Raw genomic sequence first — 18919 nt, 5'->3', positions numbered from 1 at the left:
ACCTTCTGTCCAGCCTTCACTCACCTCATCCAAGCTGTGTCAAGCCTCAGGAGCGTGGTCTTGGTCAGATACCATGGTGCTTACAGAAGGAAAATTTTCCCAAACTTAAATAAGAATATTGCCTGGGATCAGCTCTAGCAAAGGGCAGTAGCCACCACTACTCCAGTAGCAGTATCTAGCACAAGCTGCTCGGACAGTTTCTCATCTTGCTTGCATTTTCCAGCTGGGACCAGAGTGAAGACAACAACTTCTGGTCAGCTGCATTTGCTGGGCAGCTGTGTGGACACATACATTCAAACAGGAAAAGTTGCTGTATTTTTTTATTGTAATAGAAAAAAACCCACAAATAAATCAAAACATCACTTTCTGCCTAAAGACATTATTAACATTTTTTAAAATGGCACGGGGGAACCCCAGCAATACAAGATAGACTAATAATAACTGTGGGCAAAAAGGTTCTGTTCCCTTCTACGAGTTCAGTTTCCCTGCCCCTCTGTCAATCAGCCGGCTGAAGTTGATCATCTATATACACTTAGACACACTTCTCAGTCTCGTTTATATTCCTATGAGTAGGTATGGCTGAGTGGAATGTTGGGGGCACAGCCCTGCAATTTACATGTAACCGCCTTTGAAGAAAACGAGTTTCCTAAGAGGCCTACAGGGTACAGGGGTCTTGTTACCCAGTAAGACCAAGCAAACAGGATTCCCTCCTACAGTTGTTTTGCCACAAAATACAGAGTAGGTCCCCGAGGCCAGGAGACCCTCTAGGAGTTCCTTGGCCACATGCTGTTTGCAATAGCCAAGTGAAACTTTACACAGTGACCTTCAAGTAGCAGCATTATCTCTGCGAAGGGGCTGCTCAGGAGGGGAAAAGGCAGATTGTGAAATGCATAGGATGAACATCTTTTCTTTCCTGCCTCCTGAGAGGATGTAAAAAGTCCTGAAATAGGTAGCCAAGCAGAAACCAGGCTCAGGACCTCTGAAGTGGTGGACGTACAGGGGATATCCTCATTGTGCAAGAACGTGGGGCAGAAACCGTGGCACCAGTGCTTCCACCACAGGCAGCTGCGCCTGAAGTGATAGTCCGCTGAAAGACAAGCGCCCGCAGCTGTTGCTACTGGTGGGTACCAAACTAATGCACCTACATACTGGGCTGCACTCTATCAGCTTGAGTATACCTGTTCAGCTGGGGAAGTCCCAAGGTCTCTAACATGCTACAGCAGTTTGTGGCACAGTCATGTGTGTATTAAGATGACAGACTAGTTACTCTTCACAGAATAGGTATGGAAAAAACTGGAGAGGATATACATACTAAACAGGAAAACTAAGCTACAGCTTAGCAGAAAAAGAAACCCTTAGCAAGCCTTCCTCCAGGAGCATCAAAAGGCATTCATAAATGATTTACGGTAGAATGCTTTATGCAAACAGGACATTTTGATGGGGAAAGACTGAAAGCTTTTGTATAAACGGATCTGTACTAACTGCTACAGTTGTCTCCAAGTCCGGCACATCAAATGAAACGTTTAAGGAGAAGCTGATGGCACAAGCAGAGGATGACAAGAAAAAAGAAAAAAAAACTGGGCTGCAAGGGCCACTGCTGTGCACTAAGAGCCAGTATACACAAAACTGCAAAATGGACTGGCAGTACCCTGTTTCCACTTGTGCAGTGACTCCACGAGGTGCGGGGCAATACAGTATTTGACAGAGTGACTAAACTGCAGTTTTCCCTCCATTCCATCCCCTCAAAAATATGAGCTATTACAGTCCACAATGAGTAACAGTGTGAGAAATTTATCAAACTGTACTATTCTAGGAGAAAGAGCCCAGCAGAGGAAAGACATCTCCTTTCGGTATGCAGGAAGTTTCCAGTGCAGGAAGTTTGAGATGCGGGACTGAACTTGCAGCAATACTTTTCACAACAAAGCATGAGACAAAGGGCTATACATTTGCATAGATGCTTTTTCAGCAGCATCCGGGACCTGCAATCCCCATTTACGGAGCATCAGCAACCTTTTGGGGATTGCCCGACGTCTTTCTTGTATTCCTTTCTAAATCCTACAAAATTGTTCAGGAAAACATTGTATATACATGCATGAAAAGAAATCAGTGTGCCTATTCTTTCATTCCCCTGACTTTTTTTTCCACTGCAAACAATTATAAAGCTATAAGAATCTTAAACTAGAAGATGCAGTATTGATACAATCTGGTGTCAATATAAGGACAGGACTGCTTCTGTATGTATCCCAGTAAACTCAATTGTTCCACAGAAAAGCTTAATTTTACTCTCTCATTTTCTTCACATTTGGGGAGACCTACCACCTATTTCTCTTACACTTAAGCAGAACCCTCTCAGTGATGTGCATGACTGCTTTGGAAAGGACAGCAATATCAAAGAAAGTTGGAACTCCTACTGTGTCTGCAGATAGACATTGAGGGTAGAATTGGTCCACCTTATATTATCATGCAGTTGCCACGCTATTCCTGCCTTACCATACTGTAACTCTGGCTTGGTAAGAAAAAAAAAACAAACCAAAACAGCTCTACACAAAGGTAAATAGTTAACAAGGTTCTGTCTATCCGCTGATAAGCTTACATGTGAGAAAAGGAAACATTTAACTTCATTTTACTTTCACCTGAAATTTGTTTCCACTACATCTGCTCATGAGATTCTATTCTTCTACCTGGTTCTTTCCCATAACTCTTGGGCCCACCATTACGAGGCTCTTGGTAACCTTCAGCTCCAGCCTCCCTCCCACGCACAGCTAGTCCTGCTGAAATCTTCAACTTTTGAGTGCGACACTGACACACAGTTCAGCTTGATCACCTTTCCCACACAGCTGTGCCACTGCAAATATTCTAATCAGATGAGTCTTCAGGTTTTCCCCTGAGCAAATAACATAATGTCAATGAAATATGCAGAGGACTAATCCCAGGACACTTTCACTTCTTAGGCTACCAACACTTCCTTTGTCTTTTTGCTCCAGACTTCAGCAAGTAGCCCCATAACATAGGCAGTGACAGGACAAAGAGATGCAAGCCTGCAAGGGATGGCCAGGACATCCCCTCATTTACTCCAAATTGTGTGATGAGCCCTTGAATGCTCATGGAATGAATTCCCACTTACCAGCACGGGAGTTACTTAGAAAGTGTCAGCCTACTTGGACAAGACAGCCTTTATAAATTAGTATAATACTATTAGAAATTATGGCAATCTTTTTGGTAGCATTGTCTTACATGCACCCTGATAAATCCTCTCCCTAGGAAATTTTAAAACTTGTCTTGTAACTTCTGTAGAGTTAATTCTGATGTGAAATTATAAAATAGAAATTTGGTAGATTCACGTTTAAAAAGGAAGAGGCCTGGTGAGGCTGGGCACACTGGGTCACTCCTGTTAGCTCTGTCCATTATGTCTGCTGAAGGTATTTCCTCCGGGTGGCTGGATCTGGATGGAGTCCAGGAGGGGCCTTAAAGCTTGTCCAAAAGGTCTGGGAAGGTAAAGAAATAAACATCTCAAATAGCTTACTTGATGAACAACTTTTCCCATTTACTACTGAAGTGCACTCACTTCCTGGAGTGTAATCAAACCAACATTGTAGAAGCAAATTTGAAGAACAGACTTCCACTATGAACTAAAGCAAACGAATTTAACCTATTAAAGACAGTTTATGGCTCAGTAACTGAGAATCTTAAACATGATTTTATACAAGCTAGTTCTGAGTCTCAACATGCCCAGACTCCTAATGTGGTAATACTGTGTCTGAAACTGGCTTTTAGTAATTCACTCTACTTAAGCGCGCAAACGAAATCCCTGTTACGCAACTGCAGTGCTTCACTAAGTACCACATCAATATTAAAGATTGCTAGAAGAGTAGCCTCTAGCTCCCTTATAAGACAATGGTTCAACACTCACAGAATAATTCGTGTTGCAATCTGTAGCACCTGGTTTATCTTTCTATATGACTCATTCTGCCATAGACTTTATCTGATTTTGAGATATCTGAAGTGGTAAGAGCCCAGGGTAGAAAAACATGAGTCTCCCAAATAATGTGATATACCACTGTTACGAGAAATAAGACCTAAATGATGGACCTCAAATCATCCCACTGGGACTCTCCCTAGCTGTCAGTTTGGGGAGGAGGGGAGAAAAGAAAAAAAAAGAAAAAAAAAAAAAAGAAAAAAAAAGAAAAAAAAAGTTGAGCTGAACTACCAGGTAGGAATTCTTCATTTTTTCTTTTTCTATCGAGTCTTTTCTTTAAAACTTCAGCATTAATTTTAAAATTACATCTCCCCTGCCTCTTCACAAGCAAAGCTGACATCTCCACTGCAATTACAGTGCTTAAAGTAAGAGAAGTGACCTTTACAGATACTGGTTTTCTAAGAAAAAAAAAACAAACTTGCACTATTTTCTGAAACTTTCTATGCTTGTCTGGTCACATATAAGAGACTCTCACAAAATAACTAGTTTAAGTTAAAGGTGAAGAGATGAACAACCTTCTCCGGTCTTAGTAAGGCCAGTACCAGTCAGCACTTGTCATACAGCGTTGTAAGTGTTGAAATACAGCAAATAGCATCCTCTCCTTAATCTTACACTGCTTCTCAAAGACAGCCAGCAGAAACTGGTACTGCTGGCTCCGTCAAATGTTTCAGCATTAGCATGAAGCAGCACACTACAGAGAGGAGCGGCATGCATACTCACGTGGCAAGAACTTCAGCTGGAAGGTCAGTGATGTAGGAAGGGATTTTTCTTCCTGTCAGGAATTGTGCTACTTCATTACTGAAGGTGTTGCAGTTATGTTCAAAGAGGTTGTAAGACTCTCCTCTGTGCCACAGGAAAGGAATTGAAACATAAAAAGACTCAGCAATGAAATCTAACAAGCAGAAAATCTCAGACCTCTAATGAGGAACATCTCCTTATATCAGCACTTTTTTTCCCCACAAAGAACTCTAAGGCAAATAGGTAAAATACAGACAGCACTTTGCCTTCAAATTCAAATCAGGGTGGAAAATGACATCTCTCTGCATCACTGACTTTACACAATGTTTTTTTGGGAGGGTAAGCGAGGTCAGGTTTCTTCAATTAAAACCACAGAAGGAATAATGAGAAATCACAGGAATTACTGACACCAAAATATAGCCAGAACACTAAATGCTACTGTTTCCTGTTCTTGGGAGAAGTAGACTAGACTCTTTAATGGTCAAGACTTTGCTTTTACTCATTTGAAAGCTGGCAGCTTTACTACAACGCATCATCTATGACTCATGGGGCAAAGCACTATTTACTGAAATATTTCATACAGTGCCTTCATTTTCCCTGGTGTTTCTCTCCAAGGCATTTCAGGCATTATTCCATTTTACATAAAAAGAGTGTGAAAGACTTCCTGGCAGAATGCTTTCCCAGCCTAGCTCAAGGCTGGCACACCAGAGGGTTGCCTAGCTGGTAGCTCCTCATGTATCGGTGCACCGGTTCTCGTCTCATATTTGGAAAGTACCAAATAATACACTAAGCAGACAAAGCTGTGTGAGCAGGATTGGTTTCATAATACCTTCCTCCATTCTGCACCCCTTGCTCTAAAGCCTTATTTTTGTTACATAGATTTTACAGTACAAGCTGCTACTTACCGGAACATAGATTCACCCAAAGAGGAAAGATATTCCAGAAAAATTTCTTCCGTAACTTCAGTGTTTCCCAGGTCAACAACTGAGTCTGGGGGGCCAAGAAGTGTCCCTCCCTGTGAAAATTAACAGCCAGAAGACAGTGTTAAATGGACAGACTGAATTATTTTGGAGGACTCTACTGAATAGAGCTATCGTGGCTTGTCCAGGCACAAAAAGAAGAACTTTAGGTATGTTTGTTAAGCAAAAATCCTACTGGACTCCCCTGTTCTGCACTCAGAGAATGAGAAGTAACATGCAACTTACACTTCAGCTTGTATACTTCACTCTTTGTGCGGAAAGCTCTAAGCCATGTCAAAATTCTACTTTAGAAGAATGTCCCACCAGTTTTGCCTCTTCAAGAACAGAAAGGTTCTGACAAAGCATTATGAACTTTTTTTAAATCTTGAAAAGGATGCCTTGAGTTGCCAAGTCTGCATGTAAAACCTATCAATACAAGTTAGACAAGGCGTCACTCTGGCAATGCAGCTGCAGAAGGTGTCTTGGATAGATAGAGTCTACCAGCAGAAGCAATCCCCAAGCTGTATTTAGTTGAGCTTGGGCCCGGCCCTGTTCAACATCTTTGTCGGCGACATGGACAATGGGATAGAGTGCACCCTCAGCAAGTTTGCCGATGACACCAAGCTGTGTGGTGCTGTCGACATGCTAGAAGGGAGGGATGCCATCCAGAGGGATCTTGACAGGCTGGAGAGGTGGGCCCATGCCAGCCTCATGAAGTTCAACCAGGCCAAGTGCAAGGTCCTGCACCTGGGTCGTGGCAATCCCAGGTACAAACATAGATTGAGCAGAGAATGGATCGAGACCAGTCCTGAGGAGAAGGACTTGGGAGTGCTGGTGAATGAGAAGCTCAACATGAGCCGGCAATGCGCCCTTGTGGCCCAGAAGGCCAACCACATCCTGGGCTGCATCAACAGGAGCATTGCCAGCAGGTCGAGGGAGGTGATTCTCCCCCTCTACTCTGCCCTGGTGAGACCCCACCTGGAGTACTGTGTCCAGTTCTGGAGCCCCCAACACAAGAAGGACATGGACCAGTTGGAGAAGGCCCAGAGGAGGGCCATGAAGATGATCAGAGGGCTGGAGCACCTCTCCTATGAGGAGAAGCTGAGAGAGTTGGGGCTGTTCAGCCTGGAGAAGAGGAGGCTCCGGGGAGACCTTATAGTGGTCTTCCAGTACCTCAAGGAGGCCTACAGGAAAGATGGGGAGAGGCTGTTCAGTAGGGTCTGTTGTGACAGGATGAGGGGTAAAGGTTTTAAAATAGAGGGGGGTAGAATTAGATTAGATATTAGGAAAAAAATTTTTAAAATGCGAGTTGTAGAACACTGGAACAGGTTGCTCAGAGAGGTGGTGGAAGCCCCATCCCTGGAAACGTTCAAGGCCAGGTTGGATGAGGCTCTAAGCAACGTGATCTAGTGGGGGATGTCCTTGCTCCTTGCAGGGGGGTTGGACTAGATGACCTTTGAAGGTCCCTTTCAACTCTAACCATTCTAGGTTTCTATGATTCTACTGTCTATGCTCCCTTTTCCTCAGATGCCCTGGGCAACCATGGCAAGCAGCCACATCTGTCTGAATTCAGAAGCTTCTTGCTGCTTTTCTAAAAGACAGTGACACAAGCAATTCTGATCAGGTAACCCTATCACAAAATAATCTTATAAGAAAAATAAGTTTAACTTACAGGTGCACAGCTAGAGATTCCTCCGCTGCCATAGAAGAACTCATCCTTATGGACTATTATGGAGGTGTGCCTGCCACAGAGAACAAAAACCAGGTGAAACAAAGGAAATATTTAACCTAGTACATAAATCACCATTAAATTTATGTGCTCAAGGACATAATGAAGTGAGTAACTGAAAGAAAAGGTCAACATGTTTCTATGAGTAGGAATAGGATCTGCTGGGACATGAATGGATATGGAGGCAATGATTATCAAGCCTATGAAGTCTGTAAGTGGTTGGAAAAACACAGGCTTAGCTAAGTGCCCAAACATGAAGGCACATAGAAAGAGAGGAGCTTCCACACCAGCATGAGATCTCCAGCCGCCTCTTTCAGCTAAAGAGTTGTGGGTGAAGTCACAGAGATAGAGACAGAGCTAGCCCTGCTACCACATTGACAGAAGTGCATATCTGACAGGTACTGACTGAGAAGGTGAGACAATCACTGGAGATGGATCAATAGAAAGAAAAATGGATGGACAAGGGTTTGGCATTTTTTTCCCCCTTTTTTTTTTAAAAAAAAAAAAACAACCCAACCAACCAACAAACTCTTAATATGAATTACAGCAAATTGAGAGGGTGCTTTGTAATCAAGTGTAGCTACTGCTGGTACATGCCAGAAGGCCTGATTCTGTAATATCTTCTTCCCACCTACTCTTTTACTCTCATGTTTAGTCATACCTGCAATTAGAAGACAAAGTTCTTGGGACTAGGACAACATCCTACCCTTGAAAAAGAGTACAAGTTCCCTAAACCACAACAACTACTACCAACACTTTTTTTTTATAGGGTCCACTGAGCTTTGAACAGATAATTTTAACCAGCAGCTGGCTGTACATCATCTTACTGTCAATCTGTATTCAGGAAAAAAGTGCCTTGGTCTCTCTTCAGCACCAAAATGTTCCTAAAATTTGAAGCATATATAATCTCATATTGAAGATACTTCCTACATCACACAGTGTTTAACACACATTATCCAATTTAAATCTAGTCACTTACCAGATGCCATCCAGCTGTTTCCCTGTATGCAGAGAAAAGAAGAGTTGTTAGCAATATATTTTCCAGATTTCAGCCTACTTTCCATCAGTCACTTAGGAACCACGCTCATTATTTCAGTAATACCAAGGATTTAATCCCAGAATTGCTTCTGAAGAAACCTGATGTCTTTATTTCAAATGAACTACTCCATCCACACTACTGCTGTACTTATTCCCTCCTGCAAACAGAGGCGGCAATGCCATCCTATCCTGCCAGTGCTTACCTTCCTTGGGCTTTTGTCTACAGACCAAGAAAATAAACCTTTTCCTAAAATTAAGAGTCTTCAGTCAGGACCAGAATAGTTGAATTTTAGACTGATTTCATAATTGCAGGCAGTTAGCCAGCACAGAGTATTCAGTTTTCTTTCTCAATAGCCGATGAGAGATCTGACTTGAACATACGATCTCTGTAGTGCCAGTCTCTATAATCTATTTCAAGGTTTCCTCCTTTCCCTTCCTCCTCCTGCCCTTAAAAATGAACAGTTTAAATGGGAGTCGGCAGGGAGAAGTGCAGGGTTGGAATTCCCTTCTGAAATGCTTTTCCAGTTCCTTAGCAGTGGGAAACCTAAATTTCTCTGTGTTCATGGTAGAATCTCAAGGTCAAACCTCTCCTCAAAGGTCACCAGGTCTTACTGCTCTAGGCTCAGTTATTTTATCTATCATAACCTGATGGCTTAGTCCCTGGTATTGTACCCCTTTGTAAACTTGTAGGCAGCAACAGCATGCTGTGGCAGATGCACTGTAATTTCATTTTGCCAAACAAGGTGCACAACACCCAGAAAAGTGGATTTAAAACTGAAAACCTGTGTGCATACCAACATTTGGTATGCTCCTGAACCCCAGCAGTAAACTGAGTGCTCCTCTGCCGTAGCTGCTGCTTACCTGTGGCAGGCTCCTGATCCTTTTAGTCAGCCTCCCTGCATAAGCACTCTCCTCCAGCAGACCACTTCCCACACCTCTGTCCTTTATATCCAAGCAGCACCTCTTCTGAGATATTTTGTTGTTATTGTTCAGCTTTCAGATACCAGAATGTGATGCGATGATCTGCTGAAGTAACCTGCAGGTTTCCCAGAGCTAGATAAAAACCACTGTACACATGATTAAAAAAAGCCACCCAAACATGAGAGGCACTGTTCCAGTAAAAATCTGTTCAGAAAGCACTGACAGGTTAACTTTTGGCCAAGAGGCTTTGCTCTGGTTTGGACACCATCCTTTTGATTCACACCAGCCTCACGCCTCCCAAAGCTAGCCACAGACCTTCTTGTTTCCAGAATTCTGCGCCATTATGTCTAGATATTACCCTCCTCCTTTAAGCACAGCCTCAGAGCTATGGTCTTTTTTTTTTTTTAATGTTTTATTCAAATGCTTGTGACATTCAGGCTTTTTAAGCTATCTTTAGGGCTACCGCCTTAACTGACCTTAACTCAGGATTTGGCTGCACCCCTTATCACACTGTCAGCCTTGCTTCTCCCTAGCACCTATTCCAACAGCCACTCTGCTTGTACTTCCACAGCTTATGATGCTGAAAGTGCTCTGCAACTGTTTTTCAAAGGCTGGAATCAGATGCTCAGAATAATAATAACAAATTATTCCACTTACTAAAAAAAAAAAAGTTTGGTAAAAATGAAGCTTGGCTCTGTTGCGTTCCCCTGCTCTTCCCCCATGATTCCCAAAGAGGAGGCAGAACGTTATGCACTGGGCTCCAGTTAGAGCATCAGGAGCCTAAAGGTAAATGGTAGATTGACAGAGCAATATTTAATTCCTTGGCCTCGGGGATATTGGCTTCTCTGCTGAAACTTTAGAGGTCACTCTTCTTCTGTTAGTGTCCAGCTTCTTCTAAGACACCTGGTGCGGTAGCAGTAATGGGGTACGTTGTCCCAGTTCCACTTGTCCTGGGGAAAGACATTCTCCAATTGTCCTTCTTAGATCAGTGCCACAGCATCAGTGGCCTACAGGGAGGCAGAGGAATTGCCTTTCCCTTTCCACAGACAGAATGTTTTGGGGTATCTATCCCCTCCTACTCCTCTGTCAGGGCTGCTTTGGTCTGTGAGTGCCAGGAGTGAATATGCTACTTTAAAACAGCAGTATTTCCTCATGAGTTCTTTCTCTTGGGCAAAACCAAGAGAACTTTCTGTCATTGTCAGGACTGGGTAAAACAGAGGAGCAACACTGATGAGTTTTCAAGAGTTCTGAGAAAAGGTTGTTTATGTGTCCAAGTAAGGAATAAGCAATCACTACTATTTTTTTTCCACTCAAGTCTGAAGCAAAACAGGAAGAGAGATCGATACCTGCTTCAGACAAAGGTTGTGTAAGAGTGGAGGCAGGGAAAAAGCTGTTGCGACAATAGAGACATCAGTGAAAGCGAGCACAGGCAGTTTTGAAGTAGGTGGATTGATCTGTCACTACCATGGATCACAGCCAGGCAGCAAGCATATTCACTGTCAACCCCTCGCACAGAAACGTAGGCATGGAGTAGGATGAAGGCCAAAAGATAGTAGCAACGATGAGGGAAGCGGAGCAGCGTGTCGCAGCATCTCAGGAGCACTTGCTGCCCCCTTAGCATGTCCCACACTGTTGTACTCCTTGAGCCTCCGGCCCTGGTTCCACACCTTCCCCATCAGAGCTTTCGCCTTGCGCTCCAGAGGTGCCAGAAACCAGTGACGCTGCAGGCTCATCAGCAATAGGAGAGGCAGGGTATAGTGCACTGCCCCACCCTTAGCAGCTGGCCTACGATAGGCTCTACCACTTGGCTTTGCGCAGTCAGTATTCTGCATATCTGTTAATAAATTATTACACATTTGTTCACAATAAATCTCTGTTTTTTACTATAAACTTGAACTTTATCCTTCAGGGTAGAGAAACAAACTGTTTCAGAGGCAGCACATACTAGAATTGTATCAGCCCTTTTGCATGCTGAATTGAAAGAGAACACCTTAATATTTACTTTCACACACATTTCCAGCAAACAGTGATGAAAGGTTTTCCACAAAGTTGCCATTTTGCGCCTAGGTTCTGTGTGTAGGGGGAAAGAGTTATAGCAGATGCTGACAATGTCTCAGGAGCTGCGGGAACCCGCTCATGCAATTAAATACCTACTTGAAAAGATCATTGCAGCAAAGGCTACCACACACTGGGCTGCTCTAGCAAGACTGCAGCTGGCAGCTCAAGGGAGGTAACTCTTTCCCCCTGTTCGACACTTGCGAGACCACACCTCACGTGCCATGTCCACTTTTGGATCCCTCCATTCAAAAGACACTGACATACTGGGCTGGAGCACTTGCTCTATTGAAGAGCAGCTGAGAGAACTGGTCTGTTCAGCCTCACGAAGACAAGGCCAAGAGTACTTATTGCTGTCTACAACTACCTAATGGGTATGGAGGAAAGGGAGCCTTATTCTACTCAGAGGTGGAGAATGAAACGCAACACGTGCTAGATGGAAAATGGGAAATTCCCAACTCAATAAGAGTAGAAAAAAAAAAAAATACCACAAAGGCAGTCAAACACTGGGGCAGGGGTCCAGAGAGCATGTGAGATTTCCATCCTTGAAGATACTCAGAACTCAGCTGCCGAGGGCCCTAAGAATCTGCTCTCAATGGACACACCTTGAGCAGGACCTCCAGAGGTCTTTTTCCACCCATGCAATTCTCTGATTGCATGAACAAAACCCAAACAAAATTCAGGAAAGGGACTTTGCATTGGATTGCAGTCCAACCCCGGGGGGGTGGGGGGAGGGTGCGGGGGGTGCTCCTCTGTAGGTGCTACACACAAAATCTGTAGCCAACAACAGGCAGCAACTGCCAGGGCAGTAATAGAACAGCTCTTGGCAAGTGAAACTGCCCATCTTCACAAGACAGGTCTGTCTGAAGCGGCTCAGCTAGGTCAGTTTGTGCCAAGCACTGGTTTGATGATCTTAATGGAGCTGCTGACCTGTTATTTTTGCTTGGCTCCTGTAAGACATTAACCAGGCTGGCATTGTGGAAAACACATGCCAGATCTGCAGCACTGATGACAACAAGGCATCCATGGTAGCTCTCCAGCCTGCTGCAGACACAATAAAATCCCTTTCTGCCACTGGAGCAAGTCTCCCAAATGGTATTGTGTTTGGAGAAACTCATGCCTAAGAAATCTGCCACTATTGGCCACAAACACATCACCCAGAGGCATCCAAGACCAAGAACTCTTGGTATGCTGCTGCAGTTTCCCATGCTGCACAGCTGGCTGTTGACATCTCAACTCCAAACTGACTGACAGAGGAGCAAGTCAATGGCCATCAGCTTCTGAGGAACTTCGGCAGCTCCCTTTCCTGCTGCTCAGCAAGAATCTCAACGCTGTTTGTCTGTTACATGTGTAACAGACCTTCACGGACACTATCTTCTTCCTCCTGAAGTTGTGCCTCTGTTGGTGATTCTCCTATACGACTCTTCTTGCCCTTCTCTGAAACTCAGACATTGCACAGAACAGGTGACAGCTCACAACCACTGCCACTCCTGAGAAGATCATGTAAAGCAATCAGGGCAGCTTGCACCAAGGAGTTACATCTTGCCTTCTGCTGGACATTGGCCACTATATACAAAACACGCTGCTCGCAGCCTCTGAAGGCTTGATACACATACCAGACCCCACAGTATGACCAAGAAAGGATCAGCACCGCTCTGCTTCCACAGCCAGGGGCCCAAGTGGGAGCACGAGTACAGCATTGCTGTAGCAGTGCTAAGGCACAAGTTGTATCCAGGCCTTGCAGCAACACTTTCCAATAGAGCTGCTTCTAGTAGCACTGTCCAGCTTAAAAAAAAAAAAAAAAATAGACTGTCAAGCCTGCACGAATAATTCTACAGTGCGATAGATCTTACATCTCATAGTCAACTGATGAGTCTGGAAGAAGGGATTGCTGGAATACTGGCAGACATCACTGCACTTCATGCTCTTCCACTCCTTGCCACAACAGTCCAAACTCCTGTGGCACGCTGTAATGTGGGCAGAACTATACACTGGTACTGCCACCAAAACCAACACGTCTACTCACAATCTCAGGCTGTCTTTAACTCTATAAAGAGTCTGATTTCCCAGTAATTTCCATTTGAGCTGCAAAAGCCTTTGAATTGCAGGCATTACCTGTCACTCAATACGGACAGCAAAGCTAATCCAAATGATGCACACGCATACAATGTGGAACAGGAATGTCCCAGTGGGATGATATTCTCTTGCACATCTACTGTTCATCCAGATAAAACAGAGAAAACAGCAAGATGCGTAAAGAGTTTAAATATTTCAAGGGACGGAGGGCTGTTGAGCAGCAAAGGGTGTTGCAAATGTAGATGTACACACTTAATCATACAACAATCAGTGCACATGGCCAAGTAACCAGGGATCAGCTGTCCCACAGTAACTGCCTGCACACAAGCTCAGCCTGAAGTAAATATGAAGCAGTTCAGCTTAATCTGAGCTGCTTCCATTGCAAGCTAACGCAAGTCAAGCTACCCTGCGTTTGTCACAGACAATGAACACGGACGTGAAAGTTGCTGTGTTATATCTGTGAGTTTAGAGTGATAGCTTGTCAGTCTTTGGAAAGCTGATCACATACCTGATCTTTAAGTCTTTTTTTTTGTTTGTTCTTTTGTTTTGACTTGCTGAGGTGCTTATATAGATCTTTCCTGAAAATACTCCCCAGACCTTGGTAGGGGATGCCAGTTCAGCATAGATCTGTGTGCTTAAGCACCTCAAAGATTCAAATTGTTTGAATGAGGCAGAGTATCATCTGGCAAGTGAACAAGTTTTTTTATTTGCTGTTATTTTTCTTTATAACATTCATAGCTCAAATACTTCCATAGTGCCTACATGAGCCAGAAATCTACAGGAAAAACACAACACTCAAATGCATTAAACAATTTCAGGACCCTCAGCTTAGTCACAGGAATGTGGACAACGAAGTAGTTAGATTTGTTTGTTGTACAACTGGTTCAGGAGACTGTAATTGTTAGGCTACAAGAGTATTTAGAAAGAAGCAAGCAAGCCTGTGTAATTTTAGAATACAATCAAACGGGATTACTCCCATGCCTGGATTTATCTGGAAGGCCAAGCAGAAGGGAGATTAGATGCTCACCAATCAATTTTACTGGCATAGTTAATTTGTTAATCTTGAGGGCCACGCAATGTAGTTTACTCCTGTGCATTTTAAATATCAAATGAAAGTAGTGTTTGATATTAATCCAAATTACTAGACCAAAGGGCAGAAGAGTTCCGAGACACGAGGAATTATATAAGGAGATGGGCACTTCGTTTACTCCATTCAGAGCTTAGGCCATCCATCTCTCAGCACAAGACCACCACCTGTTCTTGAGCTGTAAAGAAATAATAGAAGGTTCAGTACTTTTAAGAACATGTCTATGCTCTGCAATGAGCATAAAGCCCCAGAAAACCCTAAAAAAAAAAAGAACCCTAAAAGTAGTGAATTGGTCTCCTGTGGAACTGGAAGCAATATAATTTGGTCAACCAGTGTGGGTATTTCTAGCAGTGCATTGCTTTCCATGTTACTGCCATTTCCTTCGGCCAGTCCATTAAGATTCCTGCCCTTTTTGAGTTTAAAATTACCCTTATCAGTCAAGCACTTTTTCCTACATGCTAACCAGGGTGCTCAACTGAAGCAAAAAAAAAAAATTAACGGAGAGGGAGAAGCCTGCTTTAGTTCCCTTCTCCTTGAGGTGCCCAGAGAGACGAAGAACTAGGCTAGATCAGGGGAGGGTAATGCACCTGATTTTCGTGAAATCCCTAGCAAAAGCTCTGGAGCAAAGCTGATGGAATCTCACACTGGAGCAATTAAAAACTCTTCAGAACAGGTGGAGCAGAGACAGAGTAATGTGCTGGGTCTGGAAAAAAGGAACAAAACAGAAGGCACCTCCTTTTAGCAGTTACTTCTTGCTCTGATTCCTTACGGGCTGTCAAATCCCCACAGCTGAATGCACCACTTAAACATTTCAACGGATACATACTCCCAGTCAACTCACTGTAATAATACTACACTGAGCCAAAGCTGCTGTGGTAAACTAAGCTCCTGACCATTCTGTGAGTCACATATAACCTCAGTTACAGGACAGGAGAACTTTGAGACCTGCAAGACATTTTCCTTTAAGCCCATGATGCAACAGGATTTTAATCTTCCTTAAAGATTTCTCTGCCTTTGGACACCTATTTCAAAATCAGCACTGCAAGCTGAACTATTTGTTTTCCTCTCTATCCTCCACAGAATCAGATGGATTATGTTTTCTGTCCTGAAAACAGAAATCTGATCACATTCAGGTTAACATTTATTCTTATTAGATTATGTAGTTGGACAGCCAAATGTAGTCTCACAGACTGAGAATGGGGGAGAGAGAGGAAACAGCACCTGAAGAGAAGATGCGTGTAGAGTAACAGCATACAAAAATTAAACACGCTGCTTCTGATATTGAACAACAATATTTGGTCACGTACACTTTAGAATAGAACTGAAAAATTACAGAAAACTCACAGAAAACTAAGAAGAACAAAAGTAGTCTGGGTAGAAAAAGAGTAAACTTGCCAAGAAAAGTGAAGACATGCTCAAGCGACACAACTAAGTCATTCTAAAGAACAGTGCTGTATAGCTCTGCCTTCCAGGTTCATCATTCAACAACAATGGGGAGAACCGATACTGAAAAAGCTAGGAAAACATTTGGTAGTGAGAGCTGATCCTTGAACGCTGTACCGACATAATCCGTAATACCTCTGGATCCTATTAGCTCAACTGAAGACACCGTGCGGTGATGCTCTCGCAGTGGTCAGCCCCGCAAGAAGGGATTGATCCCGCTCTGGCAGGGGGATCTGAGCTTCTCTTTTCCAGTATGCTAGGAATTGATTTTAGCACAACCAATTATCTTATTTGTTTCTTCTCTCTAAACCAAACGTATTTCAATATATGTGATGTTACAGAATTATCACTCAAAGCAAAAGCATTGTTTCAATCAAACTTGGCATCTATGTAAAGAATACCATAAGTAGAGAAGACAAACATTTAGTACTAAATCATCTAAAAAAACCCTTTCCTCTTCAATTCTATGACTTTCTCCGGTGTCTTACAGTTTATGAATATCACTGACAAAAAAAAAATTGAAAAATAGCTATTAGCCATCTGAAAGTTGATGTACGGAGAAGTAGCAACAGTTTTTGTTGTTCTTCAAGGAAAAAAAAGAAAAAAAAAAAAGGTGTGTACATCAGGCAAGGGGAGTATTCTCTCCATTACTTTGCTCTTGGGGAGGTTTCTGAAAATCCGGATGTATGACAGAGCAGAGTGTAAATACACAGAAGATATTTAACTTGAAGGAAAAGGGAACAAACAATGGATTTATTTTATGGACAATCCAGTCGCTGGATCCCCATTATCCCAAATATTCTGCAGTCTGCATTGTCACTGTGACCACACAGGCCTAGTTGGCCCTGTTCCACAAACACATACGAACTCAGCTAGTTACCAGGCAGTACTAACCAGTAACACTTCCCACACTACCGAGAGATGCGTTCAGATTTTTAAGTTTTCCTTTTAATTACTCAGACTCCTAGAAATTTAGCACTAAACTATAATACAAGATGAAGTCATGCACTAAGTGTTTTTATGTGGAAATTCAGAAAGCTACAAGATCCCAAGATTGACTTTGTGGGTAAGAAGAGAGCTAAAAAGCCTGCACTTGATTTGTGTGCAGATTGGCATGGAGATACATAGAGCTATAAACCTATTTCTGTACAAGTCTTTGCCTGGACCAACACTTTGAAATAAGACTGGTTAAAATCTACAGACCTCAAAACAAGTAATTCACACACATGTGATCTGTACCTTAAGATTTATAACTCTTAGCACAACATAAAACATGGCTATTATGAACTAACAGGTGAAAAGCTACTTCCCTGAGAGCTACAACAGAAGCACCTCTGACCACAAAAAAAGTTGTTTTGAGGTTATCCAGTGTGGGAAACACATCTCCCAAAGTTGCTGCTGCTGTCTGGCTAACAGAGCACCTTGCATATGATCTCTACAACATTTTTGTCTCAACTTTGCAAGCCTATCTTTGATGTGTACAAAACCTCACGCTAAGAATTATTTTGACTTTAACTTTAAGCTTGCTGGAAAGCACAGAATCTCCCCGTAGGACAGATGAGCAAAGCGAATGCCAACAAACTGTAAAACATGATTACACGGAGCCATCTGTTCCAACACTGAGCCTGTTGAGAAGTCTCATCTCACACAGACTGCTGGTCTGACGCGGGCCAGAGCCTACACGTAACAGGTAGAAACCACTCTCCCGTTGTGTTCCTAATTCACACCTCCAAAACTTCAAGCAACGTCCAAGTTTCCTTCACATTGCCAGCCCAAAGGTTCAGTTGGAAACACACACGTCCTTGATTTAAGACATACAGCAAATTTTTACAAATGGTCTGGAAGCAGAAGGTGAGTAGATGCACATGACCAGCCTAACTCAGTCCAGCCTCACAACATGGAGCCATCTGAACCCTGTAACCTTGTACTCAGCAGAAGGCTTGTTTCCAGTCCAGCCTCCCTGCCAAGGCAGCTCAGCAGCTGGGAGCCCAGCCGGCCCTCACGTCAGGGGGTAAGCAATACTTTTAATCAGCCCACAGCAAATAAAGCGAATGGAGCGGCAAAGGGCAGGCGGGGGAGAAGAGGCTGCACCCCCTTCACCTGGGGTCGCCTGCCTGACCAAGCTTGTCCCGCCGAGGCCGGGGACAGGGATACCGCAGCTACAACCCACTTTGTCCCCACGCATCGGGCCCCCACGCCGGACCCGCACACTCGCAAGTCGTGCGTGGGCCACCGCCGCGGCCCGCAGCCCTCAGGGAGCCCTTTCCCGGCGGGAGAACGATACCGGGGCACGGGAGCGGAGTGGGGAAGCCAGCCCCGGGGCCGAAGGGGGTGATTTCGGTGGCGTCTGCCGGTGCTCTTACCCAGCATGAGGGGGCTGAGGCGCCGGGCCATGCCCTTGGACAGGTCGTACACGTAGAGCTTGACGGGGTGCAGGGCCAGCGGCTCCTCCATGGGGACGCGGGCACGGCCGCCGGGGGGCAGCCGGAACCCTGGCAGACACCGGCCGGGCGCTGGGAAGCGGAGGGGAATAGCGGTACCGGTCCCGCCGCCGCTGCCGGGTGCGGCGGCACCAACTGCGAGGTGACAGACGGAACGTTAAGGGGGCGACACTGCTTCTGCGCATGCGCGGCTCGCCGGCGACCGGCCCCGGGTGCCCCGTCACTGCGCCGTTATGCAGCGCGGCGGTTCCGGCCTGGGGCGGGGGGCGTCGCGGAGGCGGAGCAAGAGGCCGGTGGGCGGGGAATGGGGAAGCCCCCCCCCGTCATTGGCTGAGGCTTGGCGCCTCTTCCGGCTTGCTACCTGGAGCCACGCGCAGGGCAAGCAGAGCTCCCGCCTTCTTTTCCCCTTCGCAGCCAATCCAGGCGGAGGGGAGGGGCGGCTTTCCGTGGGCGGGG

At 44.5% G+C, this 18919-nt stretch overlaps 1 protein-coding gene across 1 annotated transcript; it reads right to left on the bottom strand.

Moving 5' to 3' along the window:
* Positions 1-3155: 3155 nt before the first annotated feature.
* DESI1 (desumoylating isopeptidase 1) lies at positions 3156-18701 on the bottom strand. The gene is made up of 6 exons (XM_086752027.1): positions 18386-18701; positions 8382-8403; positions 7346-7415; positions 5620-5729; positions 4697-4819; positions 3156-3485 (listed from the first exon to the last, which is right to left on the bottom strand). Exons 1-6 carry the CDS (start codon positions 18474-18476, stop codon positions 3392-3394), a joined length of 510 nt encoding a protein of 169 aa, XP_086608153.1. The 5' UTR covers positions 18477-18701; the 3' UTR covers positions 3156-3391.
* Between the last annotated feature and the right edge of the window lie 218 nt (positions 18702-18919).

This window comes from Chlamydotis macqueenii, chromosome 1 (genome assembly GCF_036417535.1).
Source record: "Chlamydotis macqueenii isolate bChlMac1 chromosome 1, bChlMac1.mat, whole genome shotgun sequence".
Classification (NCBI taxonomy): domain Eukaryota; kingdom Metazoa; phylum Chordata; class Aves; order Otidiformes; family Otididae; genus Chlamydotis; species Chlamydotis macqueenii.
The sequence above is the reverse complement of the archived record's forward strand: the minus strand, read 5'-3'. Positions and strand labels throughout refer to the sequence as shown.